General features: G+C 46.9%; 1 protein-coding gene across 1 annotated transcript in view; it reads right to left on the reverse strand.

Moving 5' to 3' along the window:
- Nucleotides 1–23,800: 23,800 nt before the first annotated feature.
- Nucleotides 23,801–25,497, reverse strand: part of KCNK10 (potassium two pore domain channel subfamily K member 10) — a 116,415-nt gene continuing 114,718 nt past the window's right edge. Inside the window, exon 7 of the mRNA XM_069465197.1 lies at nucleotides 23,801–24,421. Within this exon, the coding sequence (XP_069321298.1) occupies nucleotides 23,801–24,421 (621 nt within the window). The remainder of the gene's footprint in view (nucleotides 24,422–25,497) is intronic.

Below are 25,497 nucleotides of genomic sequence, written 5' to 3' on the forward strand. Positions count from 1 at the left end.
TCTTTCATTTCTAATTTCCCATGTTTTATTATTATAGGAAATGCATGAATTAAGTACACCTGGGAAGATACATTTACTTCTTTTCTAAATTAAGTATTTGGTCTTTTCCTGGGTCTACCAAAGATGCTTACACCTCCATGATTTCCATTTATATAAAATAGATAAGAGTGTACAGGTGTGCTCAGATATCCCCACACCATAGCCTTGAAAGGTTAGAAGGAATTATATTTCCTGACTCTCAGATCCACAGAGGACTCAGAGGCCCATAACGAATTGTCCAAATCCAACTCCCAATTGGGAGAATATTCGCCAATATCAGGAAGGGGGAGTCATTTATGGAAAAATCACCGAGGCCCCATACACTCTGGATGTGTGGATTCTGTTTGGCTCACATTCAGAATTCATTTTAAATTCCTTTGCCTTCCCAAAGTGCAAGCTTCAGGTAAAAAGCAAAAGGGCAAAAGGAGAAATTTTACCCAAAATGTTTATTTCCTCTGCACAGACTGCTTATAGAAAATAGCAGATTCCCTGAAAGAGGTGTACAGCCTGAGAATCCAGCCACATATCCCAGTCCTAATGACAAGATAGGAGCCAAACCATGTGGCAAAAAGTATGTACCTGTGGCAGGTAAGGAACCTACTTCTAACACCAGTGTGAAAGATTGTGCTTCCCCTTGAAGGACATTCTTTTTATTGTCCCAGATTACCATAGCCAGAAGCAAAAACTTGGACCCGCCAAACTGAACAAGAATATAAGAATTAAGACAGAGGAAGGTGTTGCCATATATTAAAGGTCTGTAACTTTCCGTAACTATCTTCCTTGTAATTATTCGGTATCATAAAAGGAAGTGAAGAGAGGAGGACAAAGGGACTCATACTCAGAGTCCCTAAATGCTAGGGGAAGAAAGTGTTTCAGATGCCCTTACCTCTACTATCAATAATTTCTTGGGGATGTGGATTACTCCATCAAGATGCAGAGAAATGAAGTTATAGTACTGACTTGAGCAACAAGCGAGCTCAATAAAGGTCTTCTGGAAAAGTCAGAACTCTATTCCTCCAACAGCCAAACCATCTGTGCGGACCTTGCCACCCCTTAAAACAGAACCATCTTGGAAATGTTAGGTTCCAAGACCTGGCCAACACCATCTCTCATTATCCTTGTAATGCTTACTGCATTCCTCACCTTACACCAGCTCTTCAGCCCCACTCCTGTACTTCCTTCCTTCCCTCCCAGACAATCTCCTTTTCATGGCTTTCCTTCTTAATGAGAAAGGACTCATAGTGAGACAGAGTGAATCCCTTTCACACTCCTGACATCCTTGGTGCCCTGGCCCCCTTCTTTTCCAGCTCCACGAGCTCTTTTGCCAACCTTGGACCCCCTCCAAACATTCTCCCCACCCTCCTATGCTTCTACCCTGTGCTGCTGAGCACTGCTTGAGAAAGTCACCCTGCAGGGTGGGTTCTCCAGCCTCTCTTGGGATCACAGCATCCCATAACAACCCTCTCCCATATCCCACCACAGCTATTCCAAACCTTCACCAGTCTTACCAAATCCCCATCCCCTCCCCAACTTCCTGCCCTCAGGACATTGGCCTTGCCTCCTACTTCATTGAGGAATATAAAGCCCTCAAGAGAATCGGGCAAGATCTCCTATGCCTTTGAATAAATCTAAAACTGCATCCGTCCTCCCATCATCTCCTTTGGAGAACATTGTCTCCTCTCGTGTTCAAGGCAATCCCACCACCAATGCTTTGCATGGTTCCCCATCCTCCCTCTTCCTGGCATGGGACCTCGTTCCAGTTATCAGTGCCTCTTCTCTCTCCTGTGTTCTCAGCCTCTCTCATCGGGCTCCCTTTGTGCAGCTTATGAATGTGCCCAGTGTCTGCCACCCTTGTAGAGAAAGCAGAGATCTCCCCAGGTCTCCCATATTCTCCAGCAACCGCTCCATCTTCCTAGCCAAGCTTGTCAAAGCAATCCAGTAACTGCATTTGCTCTACACTGCCTCTTTCAGCTCACCCCGATCAAAGCTCTCACTTCTTCATCACTGAAGATGTTCTGGCAAAGGTTACAGGTTGCCTCCTAAATGGCAAACCCATGCTCAGTAGGCACCTTTTGGACCTCATCCTATTGAACACCCTGCTACTCTTTGCTCAAAAATCCCTCACCCCATTCTTAGCCCTGGCTTCTGGAATGCTCTTCTCCCCTCACCCCTGCTTTATTAATTTCCTCTAAGTCTCTCTTTCTGCTTTCTCCTCTTTCTCCAGCACCCCCCAAGGTCCTACTCTTTTCCATCCACACACTCAGGTACGGCTCTTGCCCACTCTCAGTGGCTGTACCTCAGGCATAGACAAAAGGACTCAGGGTAACCAAGTCCTTTTCTAACCCTCTATTGGTTTGTGTTTTCTAAAGAACCCACAAGTACCTCACTTCCTGACTGATTCTTCCTTTCCTGCAACTTCGGAGTCCCAAAGAGGGACTCACTAAGTCTGGGTGTCTTCATACAGGAGAGGGTCTCAAGAAGTTAGAGAGATTGAAAATGCAAGAGAGGGGAGAAAGGTCTCTGTAATATCAGGAAAGAATGGGATTGTGGAGGGCAGTGACAGAGACTATGACTCTGGACATAAAACACAAGTTATTTCTTCTGAGGAAGAAAACTAATATTTATTGAGTGCCTATACGTGCCAGCAAGTACTAAATATACTGAGCATATATTAGCTCAGTCTGTACTCAGAATCATCCTGTAAGGTGGGGATTATCATTCTCGTTTTACAGGAGAGAAAATATTTGCCAAACAAGGTTAATTTGCCCAAGGTCACAAAGGTATTAAGTGCCAAAGTCAAGACTCAGACCAACTCTCTCCAAAGTCAAGGTCCCTGATACACAAGAACAAAAGGTGAAGATGGAGGGAAGGGAAAGTGAGAAGTCTGACAAGCTACTGAATATGACTATGAATGGAAGGAAAAAAGGGAGGACCATCCCAAAATATAATAAACACAAAAGCTTGGGGAATATTTTCCTACACCCTGTGGCCCTTTCTTTTTTAGGAGCCATAAAATTCAATAGTCATCTGGATCAATAGTATTTCCCTTCCAAATGATATTTTAAAAATATGTATATGTTAAATCTCATTTCTGGTCTTTATCATTTTATTGAATTTTGAATAGAAAGGTAAGAAGAGGAATGGACATTCTCTGTGTCTCCATCTGGTGACTTTCGTGTCTTTCCTCTTCCCCTCCCCCACGACCTATGGCGAGCAGGAATTTTGGGCCCTCCCCCATTGCTTTCCAGTTCTGGTGCTATAGACAGTCAGCGTTCCCAGCGGCTACTCCCTGGGAGCGTGGAGACACCTTCCTGAGGCTCAATCTTTGTCGCTGCTTTTCACCCTCATCACTGACTTTTTAAATTAAAAATCTTAACCATTTATATAATTTGATGGGTTTCTTACAGTAGGACTGGGGTAGGATATGGAGTAAGAACTCTATAAAATTATTTTTTTCCTTTGGCTTTTTCTGTAAACTTGCTATGATTTCCTGCAAGCCAAGCAAGTAGTCTCTTCCTCTTTTACTTAGCTTTGGAAATAGATTGGGAAGACCAGCAAGAACTACAATAGATGGTTCAGGATGGTTGGTGGGTGTATGTGGAGTGTGTGTCTGTGTACTGAGAGTAGGCTGAAGGCATTTGTCCCTCAGGGAATGACCACTGAAAATCGCTTCTCCTGAAAGGTTACTTTTTAATAGGAGAATTAAAAACTAAGAGCCAAGTACTCTGTTTAAATGTTATCTTAAGAAAGGGAAAATGATTCTGACCAATAATATCAAATCACAATGTTGCTCCAATTGCTTAAAGTTTATTTCTAAACTTAGATTCTGTTAGCTGCTCAATAAATAATTCAAAAAATATTTAACTGAGGCACATCGTGTTGATGTTTTGCTGTTTCTCTCCTTGCCTAATAGATGCCTCCAACTAGACCTCCAGATTTTGGGGGATATCCAGGACAAGAAGAGTGATTCCTGTGTCCCTCTCCAGGCCCTGCTCAGCCACTCATGAGTTGCCAACAAAATCCACATTTGTGCCAACTCCTCAAAATAACTTTCCTCTCAAGCTTGTATTAGAGAAGAGGCTACCTGTTCCCCTGGAAAACCTGTGGCCCCTAAGTCATTGAGCAATTCACACTGAAAGATGGAGCAAACCCCATAAAAATCACATGTAGAGAAAAAAAATGATGAGAGTTGGAGAAATTAGATCATAACCCTGAGATTCAAGGTGTCATCAGACTCATACAGAGAGAAGTTGGTGCTGTGTCTCTGAGAGGAGGCAAGTGCACGTGTGAAGGGGAACAGCCCAAAGGACAGTTTAACTGAATGGAACCTTGGCAAAGGCAAGGTGCCACAGCAACCCCCAAGTCTTAGGGGAGGGCCTTTGGGGGCTTCAGGCTTGGATCACTCTCATATTCCAAGCGAACACACCACTCTTTTCTGCAGTCACTACTCATTTTCTTGATCATCTTCCTCTTGACCATAGGCCACTTAACTTATCTTAGTGCCCCAGCCGAGTCTGGCACACAGCAGGCAGGCAGCAAATATGGAGGGAAGAAAGGAAGGGAGGGAGGAGGGAAGGAAGAGAGGGAGGCAGGGAGGAAAGGGTTGGAGCAAGAGAAGGGAAAGTGGAAAGCACATGTACACACACAGATGAAAAAGAACTAAAGGGGCTCAAGTAGACGGCAGAAAGGCCCAGAAAATTTTGTGCAATTTCTGAAAACTCCAGTGGGGCTCAGTCCAATGGAGAAGAGGTCTAAAATGTCCCCTGCAGACAAGACAAACAGGGCAAGGCTGAGGACGGGAACACAGAATACTGTGCCCTGTTCTTTGTTCCCCTGAGGGCCAGGGCCAGAAGTTAACACAGAGAAGCACACTGAATAATCGCAAAGCTCAGGCCCTTTCTAGCTCTGACGTTATGCAACTCTGCCTTTTAGCATCTCCTAGGGCAGGCAAATCCCTCTGACCCTCCACACACAGGCCTCACAAAACAGAAAAGGATAAAACTCCAGTTTGGAGGTAAAGTGAAAGCTTGACCTTGAGAAACAACCTCACTTGTTCCAGCTTGGGGCGCTCACTGCTATAGCTGACCCAACTGATGTTTTCTCTGCAAAAGACCGTTCTGCCAATTAATGGCAGCGGACGCCGTGCTGGGAGGAGAGCCACGATTCGGCCTCCACCTCCTGATTGCCTACTTGACGGGTGGTCTGGACTGCAGAACTCTGTTCCACAGTTTTTCCACGCTGGAGGAGCCCTTCATAACCTAATTCTGTAAAGAGGAGGGCCAGCTCCAGGCTGGGGGCACCTTCTTTCTGTTCTTACTAACGGAGGCGCACAGCCTGGTTGGCCTCACCTAATGATGAATGACGGAGGGAGGCTTCCCTGTGCCTTAACAGAGGGAAGGCGGGAAGAATTACTACTGAGTCTTAGCCTGTGCTTGTAAATGGGCAGTCAAGCAACGCGGAAGGGAGGGAGAGGGCGGCGAGAGGGGAGGGAAGGGGCCGGAGGGGCGAGGGAGGGAAGAAGAAAGGGCTACTGGGCGGTAACTGATAAGTATGCACACAGTTGTGGAAGAAACAACAACCGAAATGACCTGACAGCTCCTGTCTCAAGTCCACAGCTAAAAAACCCAGAACATTTTGTGACATTAGTTTCCGAAAAGGGAGAAGCCACTGAGTCAAAGTTCTAAATGACGAGGTTTGGGTCTCAGTGCTGCTAATTTCGAGCTGAGTGAAGAAGCATCCTGCAGCCAGTGGTCAGGTGTGTGAAGTCTTGCCTTCCTCCCCCCGCCACCGCCACCGCCCCACACCGACGGGCCTGGAGGCACCTCCCACAGCCAAGGCGCGGTCCCTCCGTGTGGCTCTGCGTTCCTAGACAAAGCTTTCAGCAGGTTCCCCTCTGTGACCTTGCCCTTCCTCGCAGACCTCCCATGCCACCCCACAGCCTGGAGGATAAAGTCCAAGTTCCTCCACACGGTATTTGAGGCCACTGTGGGCCTGGCTGCTCACACCCCCTTCTTTGTCCTTTCACTCTTACAGCACCACCTGGCCCCTAGTTCCTTGAAGACACCCCAGCCTGCGGTACCTCTGTGCTTTTGCTCATGGCTCTGCTCTGCCCAGGCCCCTCACCTACCCCTGCTGCAAGACCAACTGCTATCTCAGGCCTCTTCCTGAAGCCAGCCATGGCTCCTCCGTCCGTCTCTTGAATGTGACTCCCACCCACACCCTGGCCATCTCTGTCACATTGCACTGGCCACATTCTATGACACTTATAAGCTTCAGGGTTTTGCCCCGACTAGACGGTGAGGTCCTTTGGGCAGAAACTATGTCTTATCTCATCTCTGAATCTCCACCTTGGAGCACTATGCCTGGCACACAGTAGGCTTTCAATAAATGTTTGTTGGGTGAAGAGGTGAATGAATGAATGATCATCTGCTCCCTGCACTTGTAACCCAGATGTCCTTTAGAAGATTAAACAGTTTGAAACCGCTCTGTTGTTGCTCCCTCCCTCCAGCCTCTCGGCAGGTGCAAATTTTGTTCCTTTTTTCTCTTGTACCCCCATTTTTCTTTTATTCCCCTTTGTTACTTTAATGGCATGTGGCTCCATACACTGAGTGCTGGCCAGGCCGGAAGCCTGGCAATAGAGACGCCACAGAAAATATCAACTCTGGGAGATGGCCCTGGCTCAGCTGGGGCGTATTGGGAGGTAGAGATCTTCCTGAAATGTGTTCCTGGGGACTCAAGTGTGTGCTGGGAGACAGTTCTTTGTCATGTGAGTACACCAAGGAGCAGCTGGCATGCAAGGATGGGTGCCACATCAGGAATGTTGCATTCCATTCTGGACTCTTCCCCGCTCATGTTGGAAATGTGCAGGCCATAGCTGGAGAGCCGTCAATGAGGATGGTTACGGAGGCGATCTGGGCTAGAATAAGTGACCTGAACGTGCTCTGCCCCTGTCCTGGCAGGTCTCGGTCTTTGAGCTCAGTTTGGAGAACCTGCAGTGAGTTTTTGATTAGAGCTGTGACTTGCACCCTACCAACTCATTCCCCTTTCCTTCCCTCGACGGTAGGGACTGGAAAGGATCTAAACCCCTGAATATCCCTTCTCCCGGCCCTGCCCTGGGGCAGGGTTGAGACTTGTTCTCTCCTTAGTTCTTCCAAGACCCAACCTATGAAAAACAAAAGAGAAAATTAGAGTGAAGACAGTTACCAAAACTTAAATGACTAGAAATATCCACCCTTGGGTCCCAGTGACGCATATACACAAAATGTGTGACGCCGCCCTGGTTACTCAAGTGTGGACAGCAGCAGCAGCAGGTTGGATGGTGACCATGGCCTGTGGCCTGGATGCCCCTAGTCCTGGACTTTGGCCTGGATGCCTGTAGTTAAGCTCCAGCCACAGGACCTTCTGGCATCTTCCATGACTTACTTGTCAGTTTGAACATTGACAACAGCCCCGAGCCCTTAACCAGACTGGAAGCCGAAGAGGAAACTGATGAGTACTGCATGAAAGAGTCACTCTTGGAGCACTCTCTTGGGACTACCTGGGAGAGACAAAGGGGCCGGAGCCCTGCAGAGCCACAGGGGCTGGTGCCGGAGAAATGTTTTGTGGCTGTTGCTACAGTTCTAAGTCCCAGCGAAACAGGTGGCTTCCCCACATAGCTTTGTCTCATTCGGAGCTGGAATGAGGTGGCTGGCTCCCACGGAGGAGCTTGGAGATAAAGAGGGATGACGATTTGGGACTCAGGGAGACCCCTCAGGGCGGGGGTGCGGGGAGCAGAGGCCAGCCGCTGGTGACACAGTATCCTCGAAGACATGTCCCGGCAGGCGGTGAAGGCAGAGAGGAGGCTGTTGTTTGACAGTGATGCTGGAGGCGATGACAATGAGGGGGGCAAGAGGAGGCAGACCCGCCTTCGTTGTCCTTACCCAATTACAACTGACTGGCAAGGGAGGCAAGGCGTTCCCGGCCCATGCAGAACCAGGAAACGGGGCTCCCGAGTACTTTGCCTGGCCTGGTGGCAGTGACACGGGTTCTGCACGGAGCAGGGCAATGGGATGCAGTGCTGCTGCTTGTCACAGCCCCGCTAAGGAAGGGCGGGCTGCTCCAGTCCTGTCCCACACCACGCCCATTTCTGCACCATTTCCACCCACCCCTCCGAGACGCTGAGAGGCTCATGGGATGGACCTTTAAAAAAAAAAAACAAGGAAAGAAAAACTGGAAACTTTCACAAAGCAGAGAGAAACTGAATCCCAAAGCACCCACACACACCACAAATACCTCTAGCTCCCAAGCCTACCCTAAGCCAGTTTTCCCGGCCTCCCAAGACTAGAGGGGAGAGGGCCCTGCCAAGGTGAAATGGCCTCTAAGTGCCAGGAGGTGTTTTTGAATAGACTCACTCAAGACTTAAGAGGGTCCCTGTGAAACACAGGAAGATGATAGATTCAGTGGTACCAAGGCAGCCAAAGCCTCTCAAACTGTGAGAGGAGCCCCTGGCTAAAGGCTCATTACTTGGCACACTGGAGATTAATCAGACAGCTCAAGAATATGCAAAGAAGGAGGACCAGAAAGGAGGAGGAGTGGAGGATGAGACTGTCACCCCTATTTTCTCTCTCCAGGAGACACATAAGGTGAAGAGAAAGTGTCTGGGGTTAGGAGCCCCAGGGAGCTCCCAAGGTGCTATTCCAAATGCCATTACAAAGGAAAGGTCCACACCCTTCCCTCTACCAGAGCTTTGCTCTAAGCCGCATCTAAAACACAAGAGGGAGACAGAAAAGGGGGCACGTAAAGGCATCACTTAGACTTTTTCCCCTAAGTACTGGTGTCTATCCTGGGCTGCCCACCATGTTTTCTAACAAGTAGGGGATCAGCCAGTTATCTTCTGACTTTCCCTGGCACCGCTGTGATATGACAGCCAGCCCTCAACCTGAAAGCTGACTCCCCTTCCTCACCTGAAATGGGCCTGGCAGGAGGGCAGGCAGGGTACCGTTTGCATTCATGCACAGGTCATTACGGTGGCACGTGTCACTCTTGGTTGAGCCTCACTGCTGATTCCGTGCCTTAGCAGAGACTTGGCCAAGCGGAGCCTGGGAGGAGGGCTCCGCTAGCAGATGGCGCCCATCTGGTTTGCCGTTCATCTTCTAGCCAAGGGGAAAGAACCCTTAACCCCTGGGCTCAGTAGCCTGGCCACAGGGAACTCGTCCAAGTGACTCTGGGAGAGAGGACGTGCCCTGGCCCATCTGGCGACACTGATGACAGAGAGGCGGGTGGCCCATACCAGAGCCCCCAATCCCTCTGCTGTGCAGAGTTTTCATGTTTGGATTACGGGATTTGTGGCACTGAAGCACCGCCGAGAAGAATGTGAGATCTGGAGCTAAGCATGTCTTGATTTTAGGTCACAGGCCTGTCACTCACTGTGTCACTGAAGTTTTCTGGAACCTGGGACGCCCCCCCCCCATGCTCCCCCCCCGACACACACGGCCAGCAGTAACTACAGCTTTGTATTTATACGCAAGAGAGACTGTCCGTGGTGCGTCTTCATGGGTCTGACAAGCCAGCAACTTTCGAAAGGCTTTTCAGACTCTCCTGGGAAGAAAAAAGAAATGAACAGAAGAAGAAGGAAAAAAAAAAAAAAAAACAAGTTGGAAACTCTTAGATGAAGTAGACTTGTCTACGGGGTAAAACAATGAGTTGTATATTTTTCCCACTGCATCAATTACGTTTTTCTATGTAGAGAATGGCACAGGATAAAAATAGTAATAGTGGGAGTAATCGAAAAAGTCGATTTAAATATTTAAATAAGTGCAGTCACTAATTGCGAGGGTGGGTGTGCCTGCGTATGTGATGTTCAGTAGCTGTATATACAGTATCTCTGGGGGATTATAACCCAGAAAATTCCAACCTCTTGATTTTTAATCTTCTGTATTAAGAGGCAACCTCTTGCTTTGTTCCAATCATCTTTGGGGCGTCTTGGCCTCTGTCAGAAAAGGCCCAGAGGCCTGGGCTTAAAGAAACAAAATGAAGTGAGCATTGTTTTTATTTAACAGGGGTCGCATTGTACTTTCCTGCTCCACCTGTAGCCAGTTCTCTATGTGTTATAATACAATAAACCGCCCCCCAAGGAGGTCCATGGGGCAGAGGACCTGCTCTGTCACTTCTGTAAAGTCACACGACATTTCTACGTCTGTCTCCCTGTTTGGTAACTGCCAGCGTAGCAGGCCACCTCATCTTCGACAGAAGGGAGCTGTTTGTGCGGAGGTACAAACCCCGACATGCTGCTCGGGCTTGGCATACAATTTGGTGCTAACCGACCCCCGCACCCCCATGCAGGCTTGAGATGTAGCGAATCAACGCCAGGCCTTTTCATCGTCTGGCCTTGAGTCTTCAAAGACCTCTTGGTAAGAGTCAAGCGGACTTCACACGTTTCTTCAGACACCAATAGATGAGTTGTTTCGTCTTGAGCATACGATTGGGCCCTTGCAGGGGCCGGTCCCACGAGGCCACCTCCTCTATTCCAAGTACCTTTTTTCCTCCTGGGGAGCACAGCGCAGGGGCACCTGCTGGAAATCCTGGGGGGAAACAGAGCCCCCCAGAGCCAGCAAACAGGATTTATACCCTTTGGCCTAGAAGAGGCCCTTGGGCCATGTCCTCCTTGGAAGCCTTCCCTAATCTCTTTGGGGTCTTTTTATGGCCATGAATTACCTCCGGACACCTATTTTTATTTTAGGCTGTGTCGGAAATCATTTTTCCCAAACTTCTCACCTGCTCAGGGCCTGGTGGATGACCAGCCCCCGGCTACCTTGAGCACCCTGACACTGCTCCTCCAGGCCTCAGATGGGGGCCCCCTTGACCCTGTTGTCCAGGGGGTCAGTTCACCCTCCCAACACCCCCCACCATGGCACACCGGAAAAATGCCCTCCAACCCGTTCAGAATTCAGACTCCAGTTGGAAAGCACAGCTCTTGTCCCCTCTGCCCAGATATGCTATACAGGCCTCTCTCCTTGGGGTCCTGCTACTTACTTTCCTGTTTCCTTGTTTCGCTCCTCTTCTCAGGCTGGGGAATTTGGTTTTTTCCAGAATGACTAAATTCCTTTTCCTTTTCTTTTCTGGAAACATTTTTGCCTGTCCCCGCCATATTTTATCCCTTCTACCGTTTCCCGTTCTTCTGTGGGTATTCTCCGCAAGGATTCAGACATTTGAGAAAATAAAGAGCCAGGGAAATGTTAGGCTATTTCTGTTTTCCACCCTGTCACATCCTTTTCTTGCTGGGGTGAAGAGGTAGTAGAGGGTGAGGGGGGCACACAGGGAGTGGACTGTGAGGCAAGGAAAGAGGAAAACATAAGGAGTGAGAAAGAATTTTTATGCCACATGGCATTATCCAGCCCCATTCATAATATGCAATCAAATTAGCATAATAAATTTAATGATATTTCTTCTGGGGGCTCCTTAGAGGCTTGGGGAAGAGAAGGGGGTAGAGTGGGGAGGGAGAAGGCAGGGAGCTTCCCCACTGCTTTCCTGGAGGCACACATGCCTGCTTCCTAGGATAAGCCCCTCCTCCTGTGGGCAGGACATTGGTCCTGATCCCGGCCCCCCGGGCTGAGCCAGTGAAGGGAGTGGCCCCAGCGTGTCTGGCTTCTCAAAGGATGGGTCTGAGACCTGTTTTATCCCTCTCTCCCCAGGACTGTCCCCTGGTTGCCCAAGGGAGGAGGTAGACTCTGCCTTGCCTTTTGGGGGCTCTCTTCTCTGCCCCCCACACCCACCAGCCATGGCACAAAGGGTTGGGAAAGCAGGAGCTCAGCTGGGGCTGTTTCTGGCCTCTAGCTACGGAAAACTGCCTCCCCAACTCCTTCCTCAAAAAGACATTGTCCAGCCCATGGCACAGTGCATGCGTATGAAGTGTTTCTAGGATATGAATCTTCTATGAATCAGGGAGAGAAATGATCTTCTGTTCCCATCTAAGAAATGAGACTATACAGGTTCAAACCAAGAAGAAGAACCATTTAAGACAGAAAGAGGGGAAAGAAATGATTAGGTATACAATAAACGGTGAAGCTCTTTATTTTCTGTAAATCAACATGACTTCTACTTCAAAATCCACCCCATCAGAGGTGTGGGAAATTCTACCTGTACTGGGATCCCCGGCTCGGCAGCTGCCCATGCAGCCCCAGGCCTCTAGCAGGGCTGCCCTAGGTCTCCTCTGCCGAAGCCCACCACACTGTCCTCTCCCTTCAGGGGGCTACACACAGGCCCCCCTCTGTGGGGGACCCCAGACTTCTCTCTGCCCTGTTCCCTACCTAAGAGGGTAATCTCTCTTTCCCATCAGTGCTTCCCAAGTCACTTTGCTCGCTGTCAAATGAAATCCTTCTTGATGGCCTGGCTTTTGAAACAAGGAGCCAGGAGGACTCCTGCCACTACATTTCTACCTTCAGGAAATGAAGCCAGAACCTGGGACCTGCGTGATATGAGACAAGAGGAAGGGAAAATACAGAGAGCAGGTGAAACAGGGAACCGGCAGGCGCTGCTTAACAGAGTCAAAGCCCCTCACCACCCTGATCAAAAACAGGATGTGGAGACAGAACAAGTTAAGACCAGGTGAAACCAAAATGGCAAGGAATTAGGCACTGCTCGACCTGGCAGCTCACCATACCCTAGTTGTATTATAGTGTATCGGCGTGCTGAAAGAAGCTCCCACCCACAACAGGACAGTTCCAGGAGGGACCTTATAAAGTAAAGAAAGGGGAGAGTTCCTTATTTTAGGAAATCATTGCCCCTCTCCAAGAAATAACATGATATTCCTCCCCTGCTTAGCCTATGATTAGGCCAATGCTTAAAAAAATCAGAAAAACCCAAAGGTGCTGTTCTCAGCAGGGAGAACGAGCCTCTACTCTGTCTGTAGAGTTGATACTTCTTTATTTCCTAAATGAAACTTGCTTTCGCTTCACACTGTCGGCTTGCTCCTGAATCCTTTCTCGCACAAAGCCGGGGACCCACGTGCGCTCCAAGTGGATCCCAGCACCGGGAACCCCTTTCCTGTACCAAAGGGAGAAAAGTTAATATACGGTGTGTCATTCAACCACACTTGCCTTCAGAAGGAGTTACAATTTCTGTTGTAATCGCAGCCGGTTAGAGCTGAGCTGAACTTCTGTTTATCTTTTAAGTTTGGCTCAGAGTTTGTAATTTACTTCAATCACTTGAAAGTATCCCTCCCTTCATAGAGAATGTCTGACTACAAAGTAATCCCAAATGAGGATATATTTGCAGTATTCTCAGCACAAACTGATTAACCTTAAATACCATTAAGCAGAGTTGTGCTTTGGAGCCTTTAGGTTTGCTATTACCTAACAAGTCCTGCACCTTCTTGAAGGTGCCGCCTCTTCCAAGGAAGCCTGCTGGGACTGCCACAAGGCACGCCTGTCCTCAGGCTGCCTTAATGTCTATCACTCTTGCATAATTCCTTGTACTTTTGAACCTAATTGCATATTGTCGTATTGCCAGTTTTTTACCTCCCCATGGCACAGGGCAACCTAATACTACCATATGAAAGGGTCATGGGCAGGGACCAAGATGGCCTCCTTACCCCCAGCTCTTTCCCAGGGCCTCATACACAGTAGGGCTCCACAAATGTTTGTTCAATGAATGGGTGGATTGTATAATCTTAACCCATTACCATTGCCATTAGCTCTCTCTCTCTCTCTCTCTTTTCTTTTTCCTCAGCAATAATTCAGTGAAGAAATTGCTTTGGGTTCATATTTGCTCATAGAAAATAACGGAATGGCCCCTCACTTTTCTTCTTTCCATGAAACCAAACAACTGGAGAACAAAGTGTTCTTTAAACCATCAATTAATGCTCTAAATAAAATATTGAAATGCACAGCCATAAATAATTCTGGCATTGTGTGTTGTTGGCCTATATAAAGAGACATAAAAGATTTCATGAGTTTTGCAGGGCTTTGCCCTGAAGGAATATATGAACGTGTTAGTTCACATATCAAAAGCTGCATCACCTCAGGAGGACATCTCACCGATCAGTAGCGATTTCCATGGTGATGCTGTCTCAGACCTGTTGGCTTGCACCTGATGCCTCTGTAGGACAAGGCTCAGCATGGGGCCACAGGTTGAGAACTGATCAAAGAGTGCCTGCCCGACAGACACCTGCAGCTAGAAATAAGTGGCCTAAGCGACAGCTCCTGCTTCACTCCTGACTACTTGTCTCAATCAACAAAAAACTAGATAAAGAAATATAGAGCCACTATATTTCTGTTTAGCCTTTCTGCTAAGCGATAATTTTATCTTAAGACTTAGAAGTTTGTCTTTGAAAGATTTTGTAACCGTTTGCCCACGTAGATAGAGTTAATTAAGAGATCTCTAGAAGCTTTTGAGGAGACGTTAAACCTAAACAAACTACCTGTTATTATGTAAATCTGTTACCACCGGCAATTGATCGCTGCACCAATAAATACTAATGGGAGACTTCACTCGTGGCCTCACAGCTCACAGGAATGCTGGAGGACCCCTGACTCCCCATCTTTTAAAACTATATTGTCGTCTCTGTGTCTTCTTTTATTTCTATATTCTCTATTTTCTATTTCTATTATTTCCATATCCCTTGCAACGACCCCTGCCAAACGGGCTTGATTTTTGCTGGGAGCGTAGCTCTCCCTGCAATGTGTGTTTCTATTCATTACATTTGCAACTTAATGCTGTTGATTCCAGAATGTTAAGGAGAGTTCTCCAAGGTTCTTCATTTCAAAATAAATTCATATCTTTCTGAGGTCCCGGAGTTGCTCTTTGCCTCAGGCGTTTGCAAATAATTCAAAGAGCCATTGAGATAGGCAGTTTGCAGGTAAGAACATAGATGATCATATTGGAATATATTTTAATGTTATCACATTCCAAGTGAGAAAAAAAATCATTATTAATCTTGAATGATTTCAAATAATAATGACCTTCCAGCCTGAGCAAGAGCAAGACCCCATCTCTACTAAAAATAGAAAGAAATTATCTGGCCGACTAAAATATATATAGAAAAAATTAGCCTGGTATGGTGGCGCATGCCTGTAGTCCCAGCTACTCGGGAGGCTGAGGCAGTAGGATTGTTTGAGCCCAGGAGTTTGAGGTTGCTGTGAGCTAGGCTGACATCACAGCACTCACTCTAGCCTGGGCAACAAAGTGAGACTGTGTCTCAAAAAAAAAAAAAAAAAAAAAAAAAAATGACCTTTAAAATTCATTGAAGAAACATGACTCTTCCAAATAGGTTGTGTGAGATTTTGGTTTTAGTTTTAGGCTCATATAATGTCTTTTTTAATTCATTTCTAAGAACAAGTCATCAAAACTTTGAAATATTTCACACGCAAGCACTAGATGGATGCTGATTTATATGCCATCTCAAGTCCATAAGGCCAGATATGCACCAGAGTTTTAAAACTGGGATAGTTTTATTTTAAGGGTATTTGTACCACTCCAGCTGCTTTGATATAAGCTCATAGAAGTGATCAGGCCAAAAGCAGCCATTGTGGTCAGTATTCCATCTCCAGAAATCTGCCAAGGTACTTTCCATTTCCTTGGACCACTATCCTTCGCCCCGACTCCTTTTCCATACTGGATCATTCTGAACTCCCTTCAGGCTCAACCTAAATTTGGGCTCTCTTCTGCTTCCACTCTCTGAAGAGCCCCTCTGCTTCATACCACAGTTTTGAATTTGCTTTTTATTCCATGAATATCCTCCAAGGTCCTACCTCTTGCCATATATTGCCAGGCCATGAAAACAATGAGGGAAAGAGAGCTCCTACTAAGAGCTCTTAATGTGCAGATGATGACAACTACAAAACCGAGTGACTGTTGTTATCCACAGATCACCGGAAGGCCATCTGATCCAGTCCTAGTGTGGCAGAAAGGCTTCTAGAAAGCTGAGCCCCACAGCATGACAGCCAAGAAATAGCATTCGTGAGACCCTGCCAGGGACTCTCAGGACCAACTGGGGAGAAGCTGGAGGGGCTGGAGCCCACAGAGCAGCTGGGGCAGGGCCAGGGAAATATTGATTTATGGCCATTGCTGTGATCCACTCCTATGAGGGGAGGCAGGAAGCCCTTTCCAATATAATTATTATATCTAGATACTTTGGAGTTCTCTAAGAAATACAGGTCCATTTACAATCATTTTGGAAAATTCCTTTGATGTTTATATTACCTTGCTTCTCTAAGTGACTAATGTTACTCAATTCTAAATACTGTACCCTCATGAGAGTGAAAAAGGCAAATAATATCTTAGTACTATTCTGAAAGTAGTTGTGACCTCATGGACCCCCTGAAAGAATCTCAGGGACCTCCAAGGGTCATTGGGCCATATTTTGAGAACTGCTATTGTGGAGTATAATCTTAAAATAGATTCTAAGAATGCACGTGGATTAATAGGGAAGGAATTCTGTGATCAGTGACTGATGCCGGCCTTGGCACAGGAGTAAAGCACAATCTCATATTGCCTAAGTACATAGACATTCAGACTCGATATCTTTAGTAACAAGATTGGTTTTTAAGTAAGAATTCCTTATCTATGTATCTAAATGAGAGCTGTCCTTCAGAGTAGTCATTTTTAGAATCTAGTTTTTCAATAACTATCACTGTGATTAAAAGTTTGGAGTTCTTTGTAAATATGAAATACAAATCAAACTCATTACACTTTATAGACGAACTTGGTTTTGGCCAAAAAGATACTCAGGAGTTGGGTTAATTACTTAGACCACAAGTCTTGGCTCCAAATGACTCTCAATTCATGAAAAAATTAAATCTGCCTTGAAAGACACAAATGTGCTATCAAAAAGGGTATTAAAATTATCCCACCAATAATTTGGGTGTCTATGTTGTATCAGGTACCTTGCTGAGTGTTGAGGATGGAAATGAAAGGTGCAATCCCTGCCCTGAGGAGCTTATAATCTGCACAGGACAGAGGGGCCAGCAGTTAAAAGCCAGCATACCAGCGCTATTGCTAGCTGCATTGAAGGCGGCTAAATTGCTCTGAGAGAAGGGGGAGGAGTAAGGAAGACTCCCCGAGGTACCTCTCAGCTGAGTTTGGGGGGACTTGAACAAGTCAGGTTGTAGTGGAACAGTGGAGGTGGCACATAAGTGAGGGGGACTTCCAAAGGAACAGCAGGTGCACAGACCTGGGGATAGAAAGGAGAAATCATGGACCATTTGGGGAACTTGCAAGTAATTCAGACTGGTGGCAGCAGAGACCACCAATGACAAGGCAAGAAGGCACACAGGGCCTGATGGACCCACGTTCTTGGGTTTTATCCTGAAGGCCAAGGAGACGCACTGACACATTTGCATTTTAGAAAGATCACTTTGAGTTCCCACCATGTGCCATGCGCTGTGCCAGGCTCAGGAAAACAGTAAAAATATGAGTCACGTCTGTCCCTGCCCAGCTCATGACCAGCAGTCACATTGGGTTCGCTGGAGCCAACATCTTGGCTTCAACTACCATGTAGGCCACTGGTACGGGATGCACCTTGGCATAGTGGCATGCCCCCCTCAGAGAGGCAGGACCCAAGTCAGAAAGAACCATATCACCTTTACTGGACAAGCCATTAAAGCACATGTCGTATGTAGCTGCATGACCTAGTGAGAAACTGGGGTTGGAGGTTTCTTATTCTCTCTGCGTCTCAAAATCTTCATCTATGAAATGAAAATATCCAACTTTTTGTTTTATTTAGAAGACTAAATTGGATGTTTGTAGACTGCCTAGTTGAGTACCTGGTATACAATAGGTGCTCAAAAATGGTCACCATTTTATATCTACTCATTATTAATAAGCCCATGGCTGGCGGGCACACATAGCAAGGGCAAAACCAAACACAGCTTGAAATGTTGGCACCCAAGGAGTTGTTCATTTTATACTGGCATACCTGTTGCAATGTCCAAACTGGGTTTTTTACCAAGACAATCTGATTTACCATGCTGTTCAACCCCCAGCAACGTGCAATCAAGGTTGGGTAAAAATATAAAAATGGAAGTAAATGTGCAACAACAATACTGGGTTAAGAGTCCTCTTCTTGGGTGGCTTTGGGCTCCTGCTCCTGCAAGACAGTGAGTCCCTACAGGCTCTGTGCTGGTGGATGTGTGGAAGGTGCCCGTCCTATGGGCAGGGCAGAAGACCTGTGGTCCTGAGCAGAGTTCCCAACCCAGCCACCATGAACCACCCTTGGCCCCACAAAGGGAAGGAAAACAGGAGAGACATTGGATTGGATCTTCCAGAAGGTCTTTGTTGCAATTTTCTCCATCATTAAAAAAAAAAAAAAAAAAAAAAAAAACTACATCATCAAATAAAGACAATAAATAGCAGCACGGCTTATTGAAATGTTACAAGCAAATTTGTTTTGTACTTTTCCTAAGAACATTACGAAATCCCCCTCCCCCCACATTATTTTCTGTAAAATGCCTTTGTTTAAAGCACCATGAAATCCTACAGAGAGAAAAATAGGTAAAACACCTCCACACATGGGTTTGACATCGTTGTCACTGGGTCCCCTGCCTGTGACTCTGGGACGGGAAAGAGGCTGGAGGCTGGCATGTGGGGTGGTTTGCATATCTCTTCCAGGCACCACTGCACCTTCTCCCTTCATGCTCAGAGCCCTGATGGCAAAGGAGAGGTTGTGCAGTCATCCTCTGCAGCACAGGTCTGCTGGATCGATGGAGTGGGAGTCCTCTCAAGGAATTTTTTTTTTTTTTTAATGCACAGGAAACTATTTGAGATTTTTCACCTAAGAGCCAAGAACACAAAGTAGATTCCAAAACTCAGGCACCTGTGAAAATGATAATCACTTTCAGTAAAATCAGAGACACCTCTCATTTCTCCTCCATGCCACCATGCTGATGTCATAGGACTTACAGACTGCCACGGGAGGACTGAGGTTTACATGGAGTATGGGCAGGCTGGTGAAGTCCACCGCAGCTATAGTGCAAGGACAGAGAGCAGGGCTTACTTACAGCCGTGTAATCAGCATGCTATTCCAAAGTTTCCATATGCAAAACTAACAGCATCCGCAATGCCACTTTAAGATGACCTTTGTTTCAGAGAGTTACCATTTTTATTTTTAAGGACTTTACTGACCATCTCTTAAACTAGATCACCAAAAGCTCCCTCTGCTCACTCAGCCACTGCCTTTGCACACAGCGGCATCATGACACTGAGAAAGACTAACCCTACTCGAAACTTTTAGCAGAAGGCAAAAAGCAGAGGTATGGAACGCAATACTGGCTTGTTGTCTCTTTCTTATTTCAGAGAGGCTCTGCATGTTTGTTTTCCTGTTCCTTTCCTATGGTTCAGAAACCACGGTACACATTGGATGGTTCACATTCTCACCCAATCCAATGAGTAAAAACCTGCCCCACCCAAATCCTGGCTACATTCTTGCTAATCTTCAAATTCAAGATACAAATAGATATGCAGCACTGACCAGGAAGTGATATCATCTCGGAGGGAGGCAAGGGGGTGGTTTGTTACTGTTCATGACATCTAGGACTTTCAACTTGGAATGGTCCCCACAGAACCCAAAGCAGCCATTTCCTCTGTGTGTGTGTGTGTGTGTGTGTATGTGTATGTGTGAGAGATGTCTGTCTGTCCACAGTACGTGAATCCATGAAGTCATCAAAGGGAACTTTAAGTACAATTTACTGCAAATAGCAACAGCTTAAAATTCTTTAACTAGTCTTAACACCATGCAAAAAAATGCCCGCATCAAATGAGCCCTCTGGGTGACAGTGTGCTAAAAAGCTACCAGGGAGGATAGAGAGAGCCTACACAGGGCATGATCCTAATTTGGACACCAGTGTCCCAAGTACATCTGGTCTCCATCAATCACCCAGAAAACAAATCCCAAAGGGCAGGAGACCAAGCTCTCACTTTAACCTAAAAGGGGTAGGACCATTAGTCAGTATTCATAAATCCAACTTATAACTTTCTTAATAAATTTGGTTAACTTATGGGCTGGGGAATGTTTGTTTCATCAGGGAACTGCACAAGTAAAAGGGACCTTGATTATGATCTGTGCTCAACTCCCTTGACGTGCAGATGAGGTGACAGAGATCCAGGCAGGGAACTGATGCGCCCACAACCATAGGCTACAGCTAGTGAAGCACAAATAGTCCCGTGCACTTTAGTTACAAGCCAGGGACACCCCTACCCACCCCAAACACACACACACTATACAGCCCTACCCCAAAAGTGATCAATTCCTGAAATCACTATTGGGTTAGAACGGAGTATTGAGCTGTCATCTTTCCAAATTGTCCCTTGGCTATCACCAGTAAACCTCTAGGTCTGTTGTGGAAGAAAAAATCAGTACCCAATTGCCAGGTGAGGCAAAAGACACTGCCCACTGAAGGTCCCGAACACGTGCTCTTTCCTTGTGCAAAATCGAACCTTTTATTCCAGGTTTATGGTAGGGTGGGAGTGCAGTTTGGACAAGGAGGGCTGTGCTGATGCATGTATAGAATATGTAGCAGCTTTGCCTTATCACGTATATCCTATATGCTATTGGCCCCATGTAAAAAAAGGTAACATTCAAGTAACTTCAGAACAACTGGCTTCCCCCCAAATCTTATATGAAGAGGAATCCAACCCCTTATTCTCTTTCAGCTTCTCCTTTGGAGAATGCTTTACAGTTTCCTAAACTCTTGCCTGTCTATTTAATGGATCCATCTCCACAGAGAGTCTTTTTTGATTTTATTCATCAGGGCCTCTGCCCACCGTACTCAAGGAACGGGTTATATAGATTTTCCTGCTCCCGGTCCAAGGATATTTTTGATCCTTCTGTATGATATGATTCGACTCACTTGGGGAAGCATGTGTGCACACACCAACACGTGCCCCTGTTCCATCTGCTAGAGTGTGCAGCTCAGTGCTTGGAACTGTTTTATTCCTGCTATATACAGAGTTCCTGCAAGATAAGCAAGTAAAGTGCAAAAGAGTGCTTTCAAAGGGCATTTTTAACAATATGAAAAGGGTGCCACATACAGCATTCCCAAAACCAAAACAAAAAGGAAACATACAAGAGGCGTCTGCAAGGGAGACCGTTTAGGTCATGTTTACACCAAGACCTTATACCCTCTTGGTGGTAAAGATTCCTCTACATCTTCTCCCCACATCTGTAAGCTGTGTCCAGGAAGCTAGAGAGACAGACACACCACACACACACACACACACACACCACACACACACACGCAGGTGCATGACACAGAAACTGTAGCAAAGTTGAAAGCAGACTTTGGTCAGACTTTGAGTACCAGCTCTACCACGTTCTTGCTGTGTGCCATTGTTTAGGTTACTTAGCTTCGCTGAGCCTTGGTGTCCTCATCTACATAATGGGTTTGCAAATACTCCCGCATACTGTCATGAGGTTTCAGTAAGCTAATGTTCATAAAGTGCCTAACCCAGTGCCTGGCCCATGGAAGGCACTAGATAAATGATAGGGAAGCCTCATTGCCAGATTTGACTGTAGGGCCTGGAATTGTAACACACTACTATAAAGAAGGTACCAAGGTAAAACAGAGTGGAAACCCAAATGAGTGAGATCTATGGGCAGTTTAGTCAGGAAACTTTAACTTGTCAGAATAAGAGAGGAAGTCTCAATTATTCACCAATTCCTTAAAACACATTTGGTCAGGCTGGAACGATTCCCACAGCAAAAACCAGCATCCACACCTGCATAAACATCATTTCCCAAGTGACTGTTTATTACTATGTTGACACAGGATGTCACCGGTGAGCCACAGCTCCAGCCCAATGGAGGCGTCAACCCAGACCTTCCTTGGACAGAAAGGACCTCATCAAAGTTGATTCTTATTTAGCTCTTTTTCAAAAGCAATGCCAGAGCTTTAGCTAGAGCCTAAGGGTTTGGAGGCAGGAGGGAGGGCTGCATGTGCTCCAGGCAGGGGAGAGCTGTGCATTTGTGAGAACTGAACAGGAACAGATCATCCAAGTACCAGCGGTCACGGATGTAATGAGTATAATTTTCCCTGGAAGTCAGAAAGCACTAGATAGCTTCTGGAAGCTTCCACTAGTCCTGTGATCTTTCAATAAATCCACACTGTGGGTTAGTTATGTAAAATCCCATGAATTCCCCAAAAGGTGGCAGTGAGCCCAGAAGGCCCATAGCCAGCAACTTCCCGGTGTTGCCAGGTCTAAATGTTTAAGTGTGTGGCCCAAACAGCTAACTCTGAACCAGCACGACAGCCAGCCAATCACGATAAGGACCGAGACACACACAGGATGATGGCCTAATACATGTATTTCCCTTTCTGATAAAACTCCATGTAAAAGTCGTCCTCTCAAAACCTCTGACTGGCCATTCCCCCGCTGTCTTTCACTTGGATGCTCTAACCTCACGTAACAATCATAATGATCACATATTGGCTACTGTTTGTCCAGAAACAATCAATTATAGGGGTGGTCTAGTTTTAGTAACTAGCAGGTGTGAGATGAAACAGGCAAGGAGAAGAAGTGATGCTTTCAGAACAAAGGAATGCCCCAACGTAAAAGTAAAATTAAATATTGTAAGTACTTCTAAGAATTATTTTTAAATGGAGTTAATGGCACTTATGCTGCAAGCAATAAAAACATTTCAAGCTTACTATACAAGGGGTCGGGTGAGGGATTAATTTTCCTTTTGTTTGGAAATAGCAAGATTGGATCTCATAACTATGTCTACCCTAAGACACCCAAAGGGACAAAAAGCCCTGAGATGGAAAGATGCCATGGTCCTCCTTGGTATGTCTCAGAAAAGCAGGATGTCTTATTTTTATAAAAATTTAGGATCAGCTAGACAAAACAGCAAGCCACTGGCATCATGCAAGGCAATAGTTTTGGTATTTTTCCCCCTCTTATCAAAACAAGTGATAACTGAAGTTCCACTAGAAAAGTGAACATGGACATTTCAAAACCAGTTTATTTTCACTATTGCACCCACTGAGGAAAATACGTGGTTGGCCTTGAACCACGCAGCGGTTGATGTTGAGTTTTCACCAATGCTTGCAAGTTCATTCAGACTACCTGCCCCTGTGAGAAAGACCAAACTCAGCGGGCTTCTGTCATTGGTTAAAGTAATATCCACAGTGTGACGTGTTTGTGAGTATTCTTTTCTTTTGCAATGAGAAAAGCAATTGCACCTTTTAATACGTGTGCTCTGATCTGCTTCCAACAAATTCCAGGTGCTCTCGGGTCCCACAGACATTCATTTGGAGCTTAGAAAGACTAGGTATTTAATATTATGCACTGAATGGATTGTATCAAAATTCAAGCTCAGAGCACATGCCGAAATGTCAACTCTACACCCTAGTTACAGTTAAACCAGTTCACCCCCAATCAGGTCCCCTTCTGCATGTGCGCAAGACTCCATTTAAAAGACACACCTGTTCCTTTCCGGAGGCTGGTCTAAGGAATAGCTGCCCTTGTCTCTGTGTCATGCCAGGGCCGTGCTGCACAGTGGCACAGCACCGCCACGAAAACACCCTTAACATGCACAGCCGTGACCTGCTACGTGTGCGGACGCTCCCCTGTGTCCTACGGTTGCTATGTGTCATGAAGTTGTTGTTCTTTGATTCCTTTTGGCAGAGCAAGCTTTCAGTTGTTTATGGCACAGTGAAATATATTCTCCAATGCTATGTAATTTTGGACTAACAAGAAGTCTGTTTAAGGCACGTGTCTCAGTGTGAATATATTAAAAAAAAAAAAACAAAAAAAAAACCAACGTTCAGTCCAAGTCCAATGTCCTTCACATTTAGTTTCTGTCTTCAAGTAGTGAGTTGTTCTCCAGCTCCTCGTCTTTGGTGTCCGTGGGTACCATCCCGTTCTCCAGCTCCGCGTGCTGCTGAATGCAGTCCGTCAGCATGGCCGTGCTGGAGTTGTCCGAGTTACACATCTTTTCTGTCTCTTCCTCTTTCTTCTCTTCATCCAGAGAGTAATTCCGGAAGGTCTTGTAGATTTTCTGAACATCCTCGGGCAAGGCCTTTTTGAGGTCCTTGTTTTTCCTCTTGGTGAGCCGGGAGGTGGACCCGAACTTGTTGATGATGTTGTCCTCTGACGCGCCCTGCCCGTGCTTGTTCAGCTGCTCCGACCCCTTAAGGCGCAGATTGTTGGGCCGGTTGTTGATGCTCTCCTGGGACGACGCCTTGAAGCGGCCCGTGTCCAGCGCGGCGAAGACGGAGCGCTTCTCGGGGGAGAGCATGTCCAGCGAGTGGGCCCTCTGGTCCAGGCCCAGCCGCCGGCGCTCCATGCTGCGGATGGTGGCCGCCCGCTGCAGCTTGTCGTGGATCTCCACGCTCAGCCGCCGCCGTGTCTCCCGGAACTCGGCCGTCACGTTGGCCTTCCACTCGGCCGCGTGGGCCTTGATCTCGCCGACCTGGCCAAGAGACAGAAGAGCAATAACACGCTGAGAAATGCCTCCCTCCCTGGTGGTCCCCGTGGGGAGGGTGGCTCGGGGACCATCGCCAGGCGGTGGTGGAGCTTGTGCCCAGGAAGGGGTGTCAAAGGTTCTTTCTGACCCAGTACTTCTCACCCCCTGAACACCCATCTCCAGCTGGCCAGTGACTCCTGTGGCTCAAGGAAGCATACATGGCAGAGGACCCAAAGGAAGCCTGGGATTTGGAGGTGGGGACTGAATGACGGGCAGGCAGTGTTCTGGGGGAGAGACCAAAACTTGGGGTTGCACAGGCCTGGCTTCCGGTTGTGCTCCCACTCTTGTTAATTGAATGGCCTCGCTGTCCCGACATAAAATGGGATAATCCCATCTAGCTCACGGAGTTTCTAGCTTTATTTTGTGAGATAAGGAAATGCAGCTAGCTCAGCCCTGGGCACAGAGCAGACGCTCAGCAGGCCCCGGGCCCTCCCTGTCTTTCTGATAGCTCCATCTGGGAAGGGTGACCAACCTGTCCCAGTTTGCCTGGCATAGTCCCAGTTTCAAAACAGAATGTCCCTCGTCCTAGGAATCCCCTCAGTCCTGGGCAAACGGGGATGGGTGGTCACCGTATCTGGACCATGTGCTATGGGGCTTGCCCTGGTTTAAGAAGACCCTCCAGAGCACCTGGGAACCAAATTTCCCTGGACAGGGTGCAGGACAAGGGCATGTTCTGCCAAAGCCCACAGAGCACACTTCCTCAGAGTGACGCTTCACTGAGGACCAGCATCAGAGTTCTTGGCTCTTAATTAAGGCAGGCAGTGTACGTCCCGCACTTCCCTGTGCAGATGAGTGACTCAAATGTTTGCACTCAGGAAAGTCACTATTTATGTTGTTCCTTTCCCTCTTGCCATAGCTGATTTTCAGCAGGTCAGGGGGCTCTCTGGGGAATCAGACTGGGAATTGTGTTGACAGTGCTTATGTAAGCAGGAAAAGTAACACTTGGGCCCCCCAAAATGATATGGGGAATTTCTCCACTCGGCGACTTTCTCCTGGGGCCTTTTATACAGAACGAAGTGCAC

Source organism: Eulemur rufifrons, chromosome 2 (assembly GCF_041146395.1).
Source record: "Eulemur rufifrons isolate Redbay chromosome 2, OSU_ERuf_1, whole genome shotgun sequence".
NCBI lineage: Eukaryota > Metazoa > Chordata > Mammalia > Primates > Lemuridae > Eulemur > Eulemur rufifrons.